General features: G+C 38.7%; 1 protein-coding gene across 3 annotated transcripts in view; it reads right to left on the bottom strand.

The window, feature by feature from the left end:
• Positions 1-1,158: 1,158 nt before the first annotated feature.
• LOC117330334 (serine/threonine-protein kinase PAK 1-like) overlaps positions 1,159-19,932 on the bottom strand; it is a 29,793-nt gene continuing 11,019 nt past the window's right edge. For all 3 annotated transcript variants that reach the window (XM_033888540.1, XM_033888543.1, XM_033888542.1), the window contains 6 exons: positions 18,800-18,992; positions 16,910-17,261; positions 16,319-16,469; positions 15,152-15,215; positions 8,716-9,207; positions 1,159-7,606 (listed from right to left, as the gene is read on the bottom strand). In XM_033888540.1, the coding sequence (XP_033744431.1) occupies positions 7,288-7,606; positions 8,716-9,207; positions 15,152-15,215; positions 16,319-16,469; positions 16,910-17,261; positions 18,800-18,992 (1,571 nt within the window). In that variant the 3' untranslated portion in view covers positions 1,159-7,287. The remainder of the gene's footprint in view (positions 7,607-8,715; positions 9,208-15,151; positions 15,216-16,318; positions 16,470-16,909; positions 17,262-18,799; positions 18,993-19,932) is intronic.

Below are 19,932 nucleotides of genomic sequence, written 5' to 3'. Positions count from 1 at the left end.
AAACCCACATAGTCCATACCTCCTTTCACTGACATATACTAGAGCATGTCTTTGGGACAGAATATGTTTGTTGCTCATCAATCCAACCTTAACTGGGATTTCCGTATCAATACTAGCTGTTCTAACGCTAATTCCACTCTCGGATTTTTGAGGTGAAACCTCAAGATTGGATCAACATCAATCAAATTGCAGGCATACCAATGACCCTCATTATGTAATAGGACCCTTCACAAAATATTCGCCCCCAAAGACAACCACATCCAGGGTTATTTTAGCTACAAGGAAGCCTTTTAATCTCTAACTTCATTGTTGTAGTGGCTATTGGCCAAAATCTAATAGAAAGGAGTCGTTAAAATACCCGGCCAGCACTGGGTCTCGAAATAGCGACCTCACGTTCTCCACATGGACATCCCTATATATACCACTAGGCTTAAGGGAAATTTCCGCAAACCTGGTGACATATACACTCCATTTTTATAATTAGGGTATTCTGGCAGAATTTGGGATCTCCACACCAAACCAACATTAACAAATTAGAATTTGTCCAATTCAGGGCTGGATGTTATGTGCTTAATAAACACCAATATAATCACCACACATTCAGTGTTTTAAGGACCTTAAAATTTGCCAAGTATCCAATACTTCTAGAGAAAATGCAAAAACATTTCAACCACCAAAATCCAAAGTAGGCTGCCTATTAGCCATTTTGTTTCCGCGGTTACCGGTAAAACTAAACATGAATAACTATGATCCTAGAAGGACCTTTTTTATTATGAGGTATGAGAAATATTATATATATACTTCCAAAAAATTTCACAGGAAACAATCACGACTATGAACGTCAACTGTCAAATTTCAAGATGGTCATTGTTTTTTTCTGCTTGGTCAAAAATTACCCTTTTAATACTTTTGAAGAAGTAGCGAAATCCAAGATGGTCATTTCTTTCTCAGATCAGACAGCCTAGTTGTAACCTTGAGTATGGGAACAGTCAGTAATCCCGAGCATACCTGGCAAGGGGATTGTAATTAGGTCAGACTATTGTTTTTTTTTTTTTTTTTTTATTTTAAGTAACTTTGTATTGGTGAAATACCAATCTCATAATAATTATAATACTATTATAATGTTTGGTGGCAAATTCAACAAAATCAACAAGAGTGTAGAAGATTCATGTTTTATTATTGTATGATATCTGGAAATAACAATAAAAGCCTAGACATACAAATAAAAGCATAGGAATGTTTACAGAAATAAAAGTGTTTAAAAATATACAGAAACATTAATTGTCCCACTGATAACCATTCCAAACTTAGATTACAAAGAGACATGGCGACACAATCAACATACCACCTTTCCTCTAGGACGCTTATATAGTAAAAATCTCTTAACCAAACTGTTAATGAAATAAGAACATTTAAACCATAAATATATTTGTTCAAAAACGTCAAATATGGCCATTGATCAAAAGACTAATTTGCATAAAATGAGTACAGATAAGTTTTTAAAAATTTCATATAAAAATTGTGCTGTTTGAAAAAAAGAACCTATTTGCATTACATTAGGAAATATGAAAAAAATATAAAAGTTAATGCAATTCATTTCACTGGTATTTTAACATAGTGAACTAGAGCCAAGTTTATATATATATATATAGTAATAATAATAATAAAAATAATAATACACCTGAAGAGCTTGCTCTCAAAGCATGTGAAAGCGCTAGTGTGAATTTCTGGTTTGTGTTTTTTATTATTATTACTATGTATATCCATCACAAGGACATTATATATTTTTAATTATATATATATATATATACACTGGAAATGCACCAGTCCATTCCTTGCACACAAAATAAGCAACACATCAGTTGTTTAAATGTCAAGAGAAGGTATGAAATAAAATATATATGTGGATCCTGTTTCTAATAAATCCAACAGTTTGCTCTTGTCCAGATAGTTAGTAATTACTGTAGTATATTTTTGCAGCTGTAGATTATTTTCTGTAATATAGAAGTTATTTCTACATAACAGCACTTTTGTCTGACATTATTATACAATAGAATGCCTGTATTAACATTAAAAATTGACAAAATACACAAAATGTTAGTAAGCATGTTGTTTTTTTTCTTTGTTATGGTACACCAAAAGGCAGTTAACATTTGTGATAAAAGGGAGGTAATTCTTATTGCAGATGTGTAGCTTTAACAGATTTATACCAAGCAGTCAGTACATGCACAGCTTCAATAAATAATGATAAGAGGCCCATAGCACCTGTATCACTCATCTGGATATTGCAGAGATTATGACAAAACATTTCTGCAGGGGAAGAAGCTATTTCACAGAATTTGCTATATTATCCCTATTGGGACACAAACCTTTTACACAAAATTGGTTATGCTTAATTTGACGATGCTTTGGACCAAATAAAGATCAAATCCTTTCACTCTTAAAGAAGAATTTAAAATAATTTGCAAAGTTTGCCCTATCGATTCCCTCCCCTCTGGCCCCTCGGGGGTCTGACTCTACAAAACTGTTTCCATTTCACCCAAAGCAGTCATCGTTTATGAAAAATTTGTTCCCCTTCCCAAAGGATGCTTCCAATTTGGTCAAAATCCATTCAGTGCATTATAGCTAATGACTAGTAGCAATTTAAGGGAAAAGTTGACGGATGTACAGACGGACAGATGCTGTGCTATGGCAGTAAAAATAACATACTGCTACTACATGTACTGGGTATGTACAAATGTGTCCTCACACAGTCAATCAACAATAACGGTGTCCTCGCACACATGATTGCATAGAAGTCTGAATTACACTTAGGTCACCAATGAGGTCTAGCATACACAGGCAATATTCCTTCACGTGAAAATTTCACATGAATTTCACATGAAAAGGGCAAAAAAGTGAATTTCACATGAATAATTTCAAATGAAATTCAGGTGTGAAATTCACGTGAAAGAATATTGCCTGTGTATATATATATATATATACTTGGTAACAGTGAAAACAGCTGTCATAACGGCAAGGTATCAAAATAATTCTGTGAGGAGTTGCTATCTCAGTAGCCCATCTACGACTCAGTAGTTAATTAAAACCCATTTTAACTAACACCAGTGAATGTATATCATACTGATATAACATTAGGTATTTGGTTTTCAACACAAGATACAATAAGCTATGCTTTTCAAGTAAAAATTATCAAAATGTAGTTGAAAAATCCATGGCAAAATCTTGGTCTACTGTACCTATATAAAAACTATATAACTTGGTTTCATACCATAGTATCGTCAAAACATTGTAATCTACACAGGTTTGTGGTTAAAAATTTAGTCAACATATGTTATCAATACTGAACTATGACATGGCTATCAATTTCAAACCTCTAAAACTTCAATAATAAAAATCTCTGGTAAATTCACAAAATATTATTTTAGAAACATAGAAATACCAAGAAAAACAAATAGTTTCAATGTGAACAGGTCTGGATCAAACTTGTCCTGATTAATTAATGTACTATACAAACTGAAAGGTTTTTGATTTTAATTTGAGAACTTAAACCAAAATGCAGTTTGAAAAAATGGAAAATTGTAAGCCAAATATTGCTATCATCTGATGATGTACAATATCCAGAGGTAAATGTAGGGGCAGAAAATGATGATATTTAACAAAAAAACAACAACTTTGATTTGAACTTATTAGACCATTTCCTTTGGTGCCTTTTCTAATCCTACATGGTACCAGAATTATGGTACAATGTATGTTGAGAAGATATTTCTATGAATGTACAAAAACAGATATTTCACCTCATTTTGACAGAATCATCCCCATCCCTGGAGATTATAACATGGTAGTTCTATATGTAGTCGTGAATGTCAATATATACCAAGGCTCATCTTACTGTGTAATCTATCAAAGATACCAAATTTCAGCACAAACTTTGTAACTCATTAAAGGGATATTCTGCACAAGTTAAAAAAATCTGTTGTGTACCTTTACAGAATTCTTGCTAATTTATAATATAATGGCTTTTAAAACTATTGTCAGCATTAAAATCAGTTTGGACAAGCCAAACTGGAGGGAAATCTTTGGACAATATAAAATTAGAGAGCCTATATAAAAATATAGAACATTCGAGAATCCGGAACCAAAGGCCACTGGATCAAAGATTTTATGCAAAGGTTATATGAAAGTACAGATTGTCACTTGTGTACACTTTTCATTTATAATTTCTCCTGGGATCACAATTTTATTAACTAGGCTTATCTCTTTATCAATTCTAAAATATACACTTATTTCACACTGATCGACTAACAAGAGGCACAATAGGCTCACCCATTATTCACTCCTCTAATGATCAGTCAAGGCCTTTCAGTTTATCAGTTCAACTGTAACATTAAATGTAAGGGTCAAGGTCATGTCCTGTCACAAATAATGCTGGACTTCAACCCAGGAAGCAATTAGTCAAACATCATGATTCAAGGTATTTTCGTAAGCAATAAAAAACTATTTTTGTGTGGCTGCAGGGCTGCATCCCAGGAACCTATATATAGCTACCAGCCAATTATATCGGGTTGAGACTTTCAGTTATTGAGAAGAAGTTGTTTTAAGAAAAAAAACACTAATGCTGAATGGATGCTGCATCACAGCAAAAGTGCACTTGCATTTTGGTCTTCAGGCCAGATGAGCTAATGAAACACAAACCTGTATATATAATTACTATCGATGCTACAAATTGAATATTGTATGTTTGTTGATATGGTAAATTGAGGTTGCCACCAGAATGTATAAGTAGATGCTTTTGTGAAATTCTGATAAAAAGTATCATCAGAAATCCGAACTTATGCTGAATATCCCTAAATAGTCATGACCTTAGTACCTAATGTTTATAACAATATCATAATTCAAAATCTATCAAATAAAACAAAATTCAAGATCTCATCACAGTTACAAACAAATCATTAAACAAAAATGATTTATGGAATGTATATAACCATAATTGTACATGCTTAAACTGAAATAGGACATCATTAGCATTAAAATACACTATATATCGAAACATCATGTACAGCTGTAACTTTGTAAAATCATAAAATTTTAAAATGTTCATGGATGAAGATTTAGCATGACTATAACTTTAATGTCAACAAATATGTTTACTATCTATGCATGCACCTCAGAATTGTTAATGATTTATCAATGAATCATATTTTCAAATTTTTTCATAGAAATCAAGTATAAGTATTAATTAAAATACTAGCTTATTCTACATACAGTAATGTATTATGTAATGAAATATGGCCAGCATTTTATACTAACTGCTCCCTCTTGTCCCAGTAAATATTCCTCCAATTTTATCGCAACAAAACTAAAACAAATCTTGTATTAGCCTCAAGTGTTGGTGAAATTACACATCAAATAAGTAAATTCATATTCAGCTTGGGGCAGACTGCTGCTTTTGAATATAAAAATACAACAAATGCTTAATAAAGCTCACACTCGAGTGTTGAAGATATTACATTTGAGACACCCCAGTGTTGGTACTCGAGTGTGTTAGTGATATTACATTAGAGACACCCCAGTGTTGGTACTCGAGTGTGTTAGTGATATTACATTAGAGAAACCTTAGTGTTTGTACTCGAGTGTGTTAGTGATATTACATTAGAGAAACCTTAGTGTTTGTACTCGAGTGTGTTAGTGATATTACATTAGAGAAACCTTAGTGTTTGTACTCGAGTGTGTTAGCGATATTACATTAGAGACACCCCAGTGTTGGTACTCAAGTGTGTTGGTGATATTACATTAGAGACACCCCAGTGTTTGTACTCGAGTGTGTTAGCGATATTACATTAGAGACACCCCAGTGTTGGTACTCAAGTGTGTTGGTGATATTACATTAGAGAAACCTTAGTGTTTGTACTCGAGTGTGTTAGCGATATTACATTAGAGACACCCCAGTGTTGGTACTCAAGTGTGTTGGTGATATTACATTAGAGACACCCCAGTGTTTGTACTCGAGTGTGTTAGCGATATTACATTAGAGACACCCCAGTGTTGGTACTCGAGTGTGTTGGTGATATTACATTAGACACAAGTTCACACCCCAGTAATAATTTAGTTTTGTGACATTTCGATTGTACAATAGCAAGGTAAGCTCACACACCAGGTGATTACAGGTATTACAGAAGTAAATTCACAACAGCTTGGGGTAGATTGTATTGCTGCTGATTTTACCTTTAAATATCTTAATTCACTCTTTCAACTAAACTATTCCCCTTAATGAAGACTACACATTGCTTTGAACTTGTTATGTTTCAATGTTATATGTTTAAAACATAAACATTAGTCAAGCAGGAAACAATACTTAGTCCATCGCTCAATAGTCCAGCATTTTTAATTACAACAAAAATATACAATTTTCAATACCAGATATTATCTGTACATTAAAAGGATGATTATTCCAAATATTCAAATCCATAAATTTTTTAGTAAACAATCCAACAATTGTTATATTATATTATTTCAATTGTGGATTATACACTTGCTTTCACCAAAATTTGGTTTGTTTGCTTAACGTCCTATTAACAGCCAGGGTCATCTAAAGACGTGTCAGGTTTTGGAGGTGGAGGAAGCCGGAGTACCCAGAGGAACAACTGGCCTATGGTCAGTACCAGGCAACTGCCCTACATGGGTTTCAAACTCGCAACCCAGAAGTGGAGGGCTAGTGATAAAGAGTCGGGACACCTTAACCACTCGGCCAACGCGGCCCTTTTCACAAAGGTGACAGGTTCCCTAGTAAAATATGTCATGGCATCACCTGCTCCAATACATGGGCTTTCTCAGGTGGGTACTCCTCCCACAGTTACACTCCTTGCATGCTTTTAGCCAGGCAAACAATCGTGATTAGTATAAGCTGAAATAACTTGTTTCAGAATGGTTGTAAATTTTATTATTATTATAAAACCAAACTTTAATATTTACTGGTAAATTACAAACCTAAAACTTAAATTTTATCACCCTACATGTTTATCAATATAGATATTGATATTAATATTGTGCTATACAATGCCACATTAAGAATGTTCCTAGCTCTGTTACTGTATCTATCTTTTTATATATGTATATTATACATTCAGGACCATTATATAACTGATATATGGTACTGTTAACTATAGCATTCTTGTTTCAATTGTTCCTACCAGGAGAGAACTCATGTTCTCATTGACGATAAGGAAATGATCAGGCCATGCATAAAACTGATGATAAGACAATTGTTTTACCATGCATGCTAATTACTCAGTGGCCAGTTGCCTTTTTAGCAGCAACTATCAGGGCTTTCATTGAAAAAAGAGGCTTAGCCTTTAAGAGGAACCCATGTTTCAGGAGTGTGGAGGTGTCTGCTCGTTCTTCAACTGACACTTGCAAGGCCATGTTGAGAAAGTTCTGTAGCTCATCGGACAGTTTACCAAAGTCTTTTATCTCAGGTTTACCCTTGGCTGCAATATGGTAGATTGCTTTCAGTGGGGTTTCATTCAAGTATGGAGGTTCGCCTTCCAACATCTCAATTACCATAATTCCCATACTCCAGATGTCCACCTTCTTGTCGTAGTGTTTTCTACAAAATCAGATATAATTCAAAATCAGGTCCCACATTCTATCTATTGAAAAAACATTGGATACATAAAACTTGAAAAGACATTTTCAAATTTATCCACAGATTTGAAATTCAAGCACTTTTCAAGGTTTATGCAAACCATGATGTAAGTGATAAAATTAAAAGGAATTTTTTGTTCTTCTCATATCTGATTCCTTCCAACAACAAGTGCAATCAATGATTGCAAAGCTCAACAGCAGCAGCAATCACACTATGCACAAATTTTTATGTATGTATAAGCATGTCACTTTGAAGTTGTATCAATATAATGTATGTCACATAATATCACCACTAGACCTCAAATGAATGTATTGACTAAATTAGAAGGGTGTGAGGTATATGTATATACAAGCTTTCCAAAAACTTACCCCAAAAACTTGAAAATGGGTTTTTGGTGCCAAAAAATTTTCGTTCAAAAAATGGTAATAAATGCAAGGGGTACACATTAGCTCACAGTTACTCGGAACCGGTGAGCTAAAAATTAAAGCCTGGATCGATCAGAGCAATCATTTGACATTCCATTAAATGTATTCTAATAAAAACAAAAATGGTGGTATTAATAAACAAGTGATAGTCTCCAAAATAAAAAGGTCATGAAATTTTAAATGCTTCACTGATTAATAAGTGTTTTCAATTTCTTTCAATCAATCAATAAAAGGCATCCATTATAAATAATGAGTTGTTGTGAAAGCAGTTGTTTGCAGGCCATTTTATTTTCATTGTCAAACTCAAAATCAAATGGGCACAACTAGAGACAAAATAGAGCCTACATGTGAAGATCAAGAAATATCCTCCATTACTTCTCAAGAAGTATTGATAAAAAAATCAAAATGGCAGCATGTTGGCCATTTTGATTTCCTGATTGGACTCAAAATAAAATCGGCACAACTTAGTACCAAGGGCAACCTAAAAGAGAAATATCCTTCCTGCACCTATTGAGAAATAGCAATAACAATGATAGTTTAGAGATAGACTACAGCCCATATATAGACGTAGGATGATTTGATAAAAAGGTGGAACCCATGTACAAAACACACAAAGTTTTTTTAAATACACATTACACTAGTTACCTGGACACGACTTCGGGGGCCATCCAGTACGGTGTACCAACCATGGTCTGTCGTTTGCAGTTGTCTCCACTTAATTGAGCACAGAAACCAAAGTCTGTTAACTTGACTGTTCCGTCCATGCCAAGCAACACATTATCACTTTTGATGTCTCGGTGGATAATACTTCTACTATGAAGAAAGTCTAGAGCTTGTAGACATTCGCGTGTCACAGCAGCAATCTGTCCCTCATTCATCACCGTTTCTGTGACAACATCTGTTAAAGCCCCACCATCTAGATACTCCATGACCACCCATAACTCCTGTTTTGCATCAAGATAGTAACAGTCCAGGAAGTTGACAATATTTTGATGCTTGTATGTTTTCATCACTTCTATTTCTGTGATCAGAAGCTCCTTCTTGGGCTGGTTGTTGAGATCCATAATCTTGATGGCTACGATATCATTTTCCTTTGATGGATCACAAGGTTTGGCCATACATACTGTTCCTGAAGCCCTATAATGAATGATAGTCAAATGTTTCAATAAGATAAATTTATACTTCTTTCTTGGAAGACTTCAAGGCTTAGGACCCACTTGGGTTGGGTATCTAATATGTTTGTTATAATATCTAAATTTTGCACAGCACACCTGTAGAACCATATTATTTATATTTTTTCAAGTGTTAATTATATAACTATATTGGCAAAATTTTAGTATTTGATTGCAAAACTTTGCATAGATTTTCTGAAATTATACGTACTAACTTTTCATATTGAACAGAAAGTGCATGAGCACATCATCCCATTTAGGAAATGAATATCTAACTGTAGGTTATATTCTTGTAAGATCTGTATAAACAATAAAACTGAACTGCAAGCAAGTGCTTTATCAGAAGTACATTACAGTATCCTAGCCCGAGACTGTGGTTAACCAATTATAAATTAGCACAAGACTGGTAAATCAACAACTAGCCGAGACTGTGGTAACTCAATACCTAACCGGAGACTGTGGTAATTCAAAACCTAGCCCCAGACTGTGCTAACTCAACACTTAGCCCGAGACTGTGGTAACTCAACACTTAGCCCGAGACTGTGCTAACTCAACACTTAGCCCGAGACTGTGGTAACTCAACACCTAGCCCGTGACTGTGATAACTCAACACTTAGCCCGTGACTGTTGTAACTCAACACCTAGCCCGAGACTGTGGTAACTCAACACTTAGCCCAAGACTGTGGTAACTCAACACCTACCAGGAGACTGTGGTAACTCAACACTTAGCCCGAGACTGTGGTAACTCAACACCTAGCCTGAGACTGTGGTAACTCAACACTTAGCCTGAGACTGTGGTAACTCAACACCTAGCCCGAGACTCTGGTAACTCAACACCTAGCCTGATACTGTGGTAACTCAACACCTAGCCCGAGACTGTGGTAACTCAACACCTAGCCCGAGACTGTGGTAACTCAACACCTAGCACGAGACTGTGGTAACTCAACACTTAGCCCGAGACTGTGGTAACTCAACACCTAGCCTGAGACTGTGGTAACTCAACACCTAGCCCGAGACTCTGGTAACTCAACACCTAGCCCGATACTGTGGTAACTCAACACCTAGCGTGAGACTGTGGTAACTCAACACTTAGCCCGAGACTGTGGTAACTCAACACCTAGCCCATGACTGTGATAACTCAACACTTAGCCTGTGACTGTTGTAACTCAACACCTAGCCCGAGACTGTGGTAACTCAACTCCTAGCCCGAGACTGTGATAATTCAACACCTAGCCTGAGACTGTGGTAACTCAACACTTAGCCTGTGACTGTGATAACTCAACACTTAGCCCGTGACTGTTGTAACTCAACACCTAGCCCGCGACTGTGGTAACTCAACACCTAGCCCGAGACTGTGGTAACTCAACACCTAGCTTATAGCTCGAGACTGTGGTAACTCAACACTTAGCCCGAGACTCTGGTAACTCAACACTTAGCCCAGGACTGTGGTAACTCAACACCTAGCCCGTGACTGTGATAACTCAACACTTAGCCCGTGACTGTTGTAACTCAACACCTAGCCCGAGACTGTGGTAACTCAACTCCTAGCCCGAGACTGTGGTAACACAACACCTAGCCTGAGACTGTGGTAACACTAGCCTGTGATAACTCAACACTTAGCCCGTGACTGTTGTAACTCAACACCTAGCCCGAGACTGTGGTAACTCAACACCTAGCCCGAGACTGTGGTAACTCAACACCTATCCTGAGACTGTGGTAACTCAACACCTAGCCCGAGACTGTGGTAACTCAACACCTAGCCCGAGACTGTGGTAACTCAACACCTAGCCCGAGACTGTGGTGACTCAACATCTAGCCCGAGACTGTGGTAACTCAACACCTAGCCCGCGACTGTGCTAACTCAACACTAAGCCCAAGACTGTGCTAACTCAACACCTAGCCTGAGACTGTGCTAACTCAACACTTAGCCTGAGACTGTGGTAACTCAACACCTAGCCTGAGACTGCGGTAACTCAACACCTAGCCTGAGACTGTGCTAACTCAACACTTAGCCCGAGACTGTGGTAACTCAACACCTAGCCCGATACTGTGGTAACTCAACACCTAGCCCGAGACTGTACTAACTCAACACCTAGCCTGAGACTGTGGTAACTCAACACTTAGCCTGAGACTGTGGTAACTCAACACTTAGCCTGAGACTGTGGTAACTCAACACCTAGCCCGAGACTCTGGTAACTCAACACCTAGCCCGATACTGTGGTAACTCAACACCTAGCCCATGACTGTGATAACTCAACACTTAGCCTGTGACTGTTGTAACTCAACACCTAGCCCGAGACTGTGGTAACTCAACTCCTAGCCCGAGACTGTGGTAACTCAACACCTAGCCTGAGACTGTGGTAACTCAACACTTAGCCTGTGACTGTGATAACTCAACACTTAGCCCGTGACTGTTGTAACTCAACACCTAGCCCGCGACTGTGGTAACTCAACACCTAGCCCGAGACTGTGGTAACTCAACACCTAGCTTATAGCCCGAGACTGTGGTAACTCAACACTTAGCCCGAGACTGTGGTAACTCAACTCCTAGCCCGAGACTGTGGTAACTCAACACCTAGCTTATAGCCCGAGACTGTGGTAACTCAACACTTAGCCCGAGACTCTGGTAACTCAACACTTAGCCCGAGACTGTGGTAACTCAACACCTAGCCTGTGACTGTGATAACTCAACACTTAGCCCGTGACTGTTGTAACTCAACACTTAGCCCGAGACTGTGGTAACTCAACACTTAGCCCGAGACTGTGCTAACTCAACACTTAGCCCGAGACTGTGGTAACTCAACACCTAGCCCGTGACTGTGATAACTCAACACTTAGCCCGTGACTGTTGTAACTCAACACCTAGCCCGAGACTGTGGTAACTCAACACTTAGCCCAAGACTGTGGTAACTCAACACCTACCAGGAGACTGTGGTAACTCAACACTTAGCCCGAGACTGTGGTAACTCAACACCTAGCCTGAGACTGTGGTAACTCAACACTTAGCCTGAGACTGTGGTAACTCAACACCTAGCCCGAGACTGTGGTAACTCAACACCTAGCCCATGACTGTGATAACTCAATACTAAGCCCGAGACTGTGGTAACTCAACTCCTAGCTCGAGACTGTGGTAACTAAACACCTAGCCCAAGACTGTGGTAACTCAACTCCTAGCCCGAGACTGTGGTAACTCAACACCTAGCCTGAGACTGTGGTAACTCAACACTTAGCCTGTGACTGTGATAACTCAACACTTAGCCCGTGACTGTTGTAACTCAACACCTAGCCCGCGACTGTGGTAACTCAACACCTAGCCCGATACTGTGGTAACTCAACACCTAGCTCATAGCCCAAGACTGTGGTAACTCAACACTTAGCCCGAGACTGTGGTTACTCAACACTTAGCCCGAGACTGTGGTAACTCAACACCTAGCCCGTGACTGTGATAACTCAACACTTAGCCCGTGACTGTTGTAACTCAACACCTAGCCCGAGACTGTGGTAACTCAACTCCTAGCCCGAGACTGTGGTAACACAACACCTAGCCTGAGACTGTGGTAACTCAACACTTAGCCTGTGACTGTGATAACTCAACACTTAGCCCGTGACTGTTGTAACTCAACACCTAGCCCGAGACTGTGGTAACTCAACACCTAGCCCGAGACTGTGGTAACTCAACACCTATCCTGAGACTGTGGTAACTCAACACCTAGCCCGAGACTGTGGTAACTCAACACCTAGCCCGAGACTGTGGTAACTCAACACCTAGCCCGTGACTGTGGTAACTCAACACCTAGCCCGAGACTGTGGTAACTCAACACCTAGCCCGAGACTGTGGTAACTCAACACCTAGCCCGAGACTGTGGTAACTCAACACCTAGCCTGAGACTGTGGTAACTCAACACCTTAGCCCGAGACTGTTGTAACTCAACACCTAGCCCGAGACTGTGGTAACTCAACACCTAGCCCGAGACTGTGGTAACTCAACACCTAGCCTGAGACTGTGGTAACTCAACACCTAGCCCGAGACTGTGGTAACTCAACACCTAGCCCGAGACTGTGCTAACTCAACACCTAGCCCGAGACTGTGGTAACTCAACACCTAGCCTGAGACTGTGGTAACTCAACACCTAGCCCGAGACTGTGCTAACTCAACACTAGCCCAAGACTGTGGTAACTCAACACCTAGCCCGAGACTGTGGTAACTCAACACCTAGCCCGAGACTGTGCTAACTCAACACCTAGCCTGAGACTGTGGTAACTCAACACCTAGCCCGAGACTGTGGTAACTCAACACTTAGCCCGAGACTGTGGTAACTCAACACCTAGCCCGAGACTGTGGTAACTCAACACCTAGCCCGAGACTGTGGTAACTCAACACCTAGCCCGAGACTGTGATAACTCAACACTTAGCCTGAGACTGTGGTAACTCAACACCTAGCCCGAGACTGTGGTAACTCAACTCCTAGCCCGAGACTGTGGTAACTCAACACCTAGCCCGAGACTGTGGTAACTCAACACCTAGCCCGCGACTGTGATAACTCAACACTTAGCCCGTGACTGTTGTAACTCAACACCTAGCCCGAGACTGTGGTAACTCAACACCTAGCCCGAGACTGTGGTAACTCAACACCTAGCCTGAGACTGTGGTAACTCAACACTTAGCCTGTGACTGTGATAACTCAACACTTAGCCCGTGACTGTTGTAACTCAACACCTAGCCCGCGACTGTGGTAACTCAACACCTAGCCCGAGACTGTGGTAACTCAACACCTAGCTTATAGCCCGAGACTGTGGTAACTCAACACTTAGCCCGAGACTGTGGTAACTCAACTCCTAGCCCGAGACTGTGGTAACTCAACACCTAGCTTATAGCCCGAGACTGTGGTAACTCAACACTTAGCCCGAGACTCTGGTAACTCAACACTTAGCCCGAGACTGTGGTAACTCAACACCTAGCCTGTGACTGTGATAACTCAACACTTAGCCCGTGACTGTTGTAACTCAACACCTAGCCCGAGACTGTGGTAACTCAACACCTAGCCCGAGACTGTGGTAACTCAACATTTAGCCCAAGACTGTGGTAACTCAACACCTAGCCTGTGACTGTGATAACTCAACACCTAGCCCGAGAATGTGGTAACTCAACACCTAGCCCGATACTGTGGTAACTCAACACCTAGCCCGAGACTGTGGTAACTCAACACCTAGCCCGAGACTGTGGTGACTCAACATCTAGCCCGAGACTGTGGTAACTCAACACCTAGCCCGAGACTGTGGTATCTCAACACCTAGCCCGAGACTGTGCTAACTCAACACTTAGCCCAAGACTGTAGTAACTCAACACCTAGCCCGAGACTCTGGTAACTCAATACTTAGCCCGAGACTGTGCTAACTCAACACCTAGCCGAGACTGTGATAACTCAACACTTAGCCCGAGACTCTGGTAACTCAATACTTAGCCTGAGACTGTGGTAACTCAACACCTAGCCGAGACTCTGGTAACTCAATACTTAGCCCGAGACTCTGGTAACTCAACACCTAGCCCGAGACTGTGGTAACTCAACACCTAGCCTGAGACTGTGGTAACTCAACACTTAGCCCGAGACTGTGGTAACTCAACACCTATCCTGAGACTTTGGTAACTTAACACCTAGCCCGATACTGTGGTAACTCAACACCTAGTCCGAGACTGTGGTAACTCAATACTTAGTTGCAGCTATCAGTTCTTTCAAACAATAATTTAATTACCAAGCTTATGATTGCAGTTATCAGTTTTCTCAAACAACAATTTAATTACCAAGGTCATGATTACAACCTTAAGTACTTACAAAACCATTCATTCTGATATTTAAGAATTAGCTCTAAGTAATCAAATATCATTAGATAGTACATAGAGACAAACTTACCCTGATCCAAGTTTCTTTTGGGTTATATATTTCTCTGCAGCATCCCCAAAGGAAGCAAGTTTTGCTGTGAAAAAAAAACAACACAAAAACCAATTATCATACCTGACCTGCAATGTAACAACTTAGAGAGTGATGTTATAACCTCCTGTAGGATATATAACAACCTAGGTAGTGATGTTATAACCTCCTGTAGGATATATAACAACCTAGGTAGTGATGTTACAACCTCCTGTAGGATATATAACAACCTAGAGAGTGATGTTACAACCTCCTGTAGGATATATAACAACCTAGGTAGTGATGTTACAACCTCCTGTAGGATATATAACAACCTTTAGTGATGTTACAACCTCCTGTAGGATATATAACAACCTAGAGAGTGATGTTATAACCTCCTGTAGGATATATAACAACCTAGAGAGTGATGTTACAACCTCCTGTAGGATATATAACAACCTTTAGTGATGTTATAACCTCCTGTAGGATATATAACAACCTAGGTAGTGATGTTATAACCTCCTGTAGGATATATAACAACCTTTAGTGATGTTACAACCTCCTGTAGGATATATAACAACCTAGAGAGTGATGTTACAACCTCCTGTAGGATATATAACAACCTAGGTAGTGATGTTATAACCTCCTGTAGGATATATAACAACCTAGGTAGTGATGTTACAACCTCCTGTAGGATATATAACAACCTAGAGAGTGATGTTCCAACCTCCTGTAGGATATATAACAACCTAGAGAGTGATGTTATAACCTCCTGTAGGATATATAACAACCTAGAGAGTGATGTTATAACCTCCTGTAGGATATATAACAACCTAGAGAGTGATGTTATAACCTCCTGTAGGATATATAACAACCTAGGTAGTGATGTTACAACCTCCTGTAGGATATATAACAACCTAGAGAGTGATGTTACAACCTCCTGTAGGATATATAACAACCTAGGTAGTGATGTTATAACCTCCTGTAGGATATATAACAACCTAGGTAGTGATGTTACAACCTCCTGTAGGATATATAACAACCTACGGCAACTTTCAAACCAAATATCAGTACCCTAGTACAATCATAAAAAAGTTGCACCAAAGCCATATTCTCAAATCATGAGGAATATTGACAAAATATTGCTGAAATCTGGGCAATATGTTTTACCGAGGGCACAGTTGATTTCTGTATCAGAGAGATTTTTCTTTTGTGTTTTATGTCGACGAACAGGTGCCTCTTCTTCCTCTGGGGTTTCCTCATTCACTTTGACCTTGGCACATGCCTCAATGACCCTGTCCACAGAATCTACTTCATCATTCTGAAATAAAGAAACACCCTGTGTTAAATGTCACCAAGTTCACCTAAAATGAATCAATAACCTATATACTGATGGAACAGTATTATAGTCATAACGTTAGCACAAAAGCATCAGTTCTTACTAATACAAAGTCAATCATCTGATGACTCCTATCAGAACTCACAATGACATGTCTATTCAATATTAACTATAAGTATGATGTATGTATCTTACATAATGTTAAACATCCTGGAACTGCATGCAGCACAATATTAATGTTATCACTGACAGCTGTATCAAGTATCTGTCATCAATTCAACCTATAGATATTTGTTAAGTTAATTTTTTGTTTAAGGGTGGCCTGAGAAAGATTGATGAATTGACCTTAACTTGTTCTTTAATTTAATTTGAAGCCAATTTTTGTGCAGGGTTACGTAATGACCTTTTCTTTTAAAACTAACCTTTGTGTGTGACTGGCCTGTTTCCTTTGTAGCTACCTTCTCTGATGAGGGTGAATGGGCATTTTGTGAAGGAGAAGCCTGTTTAAGATCCTTATTATCGGGCACCTTGACAAAGACATCTGATGGGGAGTCACCTCCGTTGTCTAGATGAGGTGTTGGGGGATCGTCTGAATCCCGCTTGCTTGATCGCCGTGATGATTCGTCCTCACTATCTAAATCATCATCAGATTCGTCTATGGTTGTTGCTACTTTTAAATATTTTTGGTGACCATTGGGTTTATGTTTGAAAGACTTTGTAAATAGTCGCAGGGAGTTGATGACAGCCTCTGGATTTTGTTGCTGTTCCTCTGACCTGTCAATAAAGAGTAAAATGACCAAAAATTGTGAAATGCGACATCTTAATCTTTTTCAGGTATACTGAGTCAGAGTGAGGATAATATTATATACAATGTAATGCGATCTTGGAGAAGTCCATCATAAGCCTTTTGAATTTAATTCTATATGAGAGAACGACCCTGTGTAAAGTCAAGAGACAGAGACCCCTTTATAAATATATATATATGTATGAAGTAAATAAGGAAGCATTTGGTATCAGTCTTGACTTCACACTAAATTAGATCAATACAATTAAAGCCAACACATTTATACAAATTAAAACAAAAAAGTTAAGTACACCAACTATTATACAATATTCAAATACTATTGAATGTAATAAAAAAAAAAAACTCACATTCACCAACATAGGCTATTTATTTTTATTATATCCCATTCTGATTTACTTAATTTTGATTCGTCTATATGGCATCACATGGGGTTCTGTAATACATGTACCTATGTCGCCTGCTTAAATGAACAAGGGCCCAAATCGCTCACCTGCAATGCAGTGATCTTTTCATATATGGATCCTGCAGTTATTTAAAAGCATGCTACAGGACCAATATAATGTCTCTCGGCACTTTGGCTATTCAGAAGTCATTTAAAGATTTAAGCATACTTGACCGACGTGACCTTGAATGCGAGTCAGGGTTATTCATTTGAACAAACTTGGTAGCTACAGAATCAATATCAATTCCCTGGGACTCTTGGTTATTAAGAAGAAGTCGTTTAAAGATATCAGCCTATTAGATCCCTGTGACCTTGGCTTGAATGAAGGTCAAGGTCATTCATTTGAACAAAATTGGTAGCCCTTCACCCCAGAATGCTACAGACCTAATACTAAGTCCCTGGGTCTTTCGGTTATTTAGAAGAAGTCGTTTAAATTTTATTTAGCATATTTGACCCCTGTGACCTTGAATGAAGGTCAAGGTAATTCATTTGAACAAACTTGGTAGCCTTTCACCCCAGCATGGTACAGACCCAATATCAACTGCCTATGACTCTTGGTTATTGAGAAGAAGTTGTTTAAAGATTTGTCTTTTTGACCCCTGTGACCTTGAATGAAGGTCAATAACTTTATTCATTTAAACAAACTTGGTAGCCCTTCACCCCAGCAGGCTACAGGCCCTTGCAATGAACCTCGCAATGCATTATGGATAACAGACCGGTGACGTAAATCTATGTTTATGTCCTTATATAGCGATCGACTCGACCTGCATCATTAAAGCGCTCGTCTTTGAGTTCTACTACATGTAGGTATGGCTTGTGAAAGTTTTTGCTACAAGCTCTTATCAAATATTTAAGTTAACTTCATTTTGTCCTTATTTCTAATCTATATAATAAAACAGTTGATGGCACCCTATTGGTGTGACATGGGATTTGTCTCTCCTGACAAGTATTGTTACCTTCATCAAGTGTTGCCCACAGGTGACATTACCTGTCAAGGGGAGATACATCCTCATGTCACACCACTATGGAGTCATTAATTGTATACAGTTATTGTGTTAAACTTACGTGATTTCTGATGTTTGTAGCAAGGCTGTCCATTGAGGAGGCAGGCCCTCAAACTTGCCACTGACTTTGTCAAAACCGACGTGGAAATTGTGCGTCACCTTAGTCGGTGCGGAAATCTGCATCATTGGCGCCTCTGTCGAGGTCGACTTCTTTGTCTTTTTGCCAAACGGCATCTTGTCTAATAATATGCGCCCTGTAACAAGAAATTAGTTGTCAGAATTGAGCAAACATGGGATCAGCAACTCATCATCCCCTTATACTCTAAGATGCCCCAACCACCTTACACAAAATTTGCTCTGCAGGATCAATTTTGCTTTCAACTATATACTAGACACCTTGAAGAAAAAAAAACATATATATATATATACTGCTAGCAAAAAACAGGATGATGAAGTTAGCATTTAAAGCTTGGGAGGTATCAGGTTAAGTTGCATTGTACCTCGTCATTGTGTTTCACTAGCTTGCGCCATCAACAGGATGTTACCTACAAGTATATACAATGTACCTGGAAATTGTTTAGGTAACAGATCGTGTTTGTTTAAAGTTACACCTTAAATTATTTACAGAAAGACTTCCTCTTATATAAAATTGAAATCTTTTCGTTTTTTTTTTTTTAAACAGGATACAAGGATACAATATCTCCTATAGCTACACAATCTCAGTCTGTGCATGATAATCTCATACCACACGATAATAAAACTAGAGGGCCAGATAGTGTAGCACACTCAACAACACTGGAGTATATATACACACACAGCAAGATCAGATAATATATATATATACATGAATCATGTTTTATAAACAACCACTTCCTTGTGTAAGTGATACTAAATATGGCAATTTTCAGAAGAAATTAGGTCACTTTTACAGATATGTTTTACAGTTTTATATACCTGAATCAGTTCTCAATAAAAGTGTAAATTTTCCATATGAAATAAATTTAAATTACATAAAGTTTTGAATGATCTACATCAGCATATCTTTGTTGGAAATGGGGCTATATATATATAGTAATAGGTTCAACATACAGTTACGGATGTAAAAGTGTGTTTTAATGATCTACATACCTGTCAGTTTCCTCAGGAATTATCCACAAAAATAAAACAATGATACTTGGACTGAAAATCACTCTA

Source organism: Pecten maximus, chromosome 7 (genome assembly GCF_902652985.1).
Source record: "Pecten maximus chromosome 7, xPecMax1.1, whole genome shotgun sequence".
NCBI classification, from domain to species: Eukaryota; Metazoa; Mollusca; class Bivalvia; order Pectinida; family Pectinidae; genus Pecten; species Pecten maximus.
This window is presented reverse-complemented; position numbering and strand designations above follow the sequence as displayed.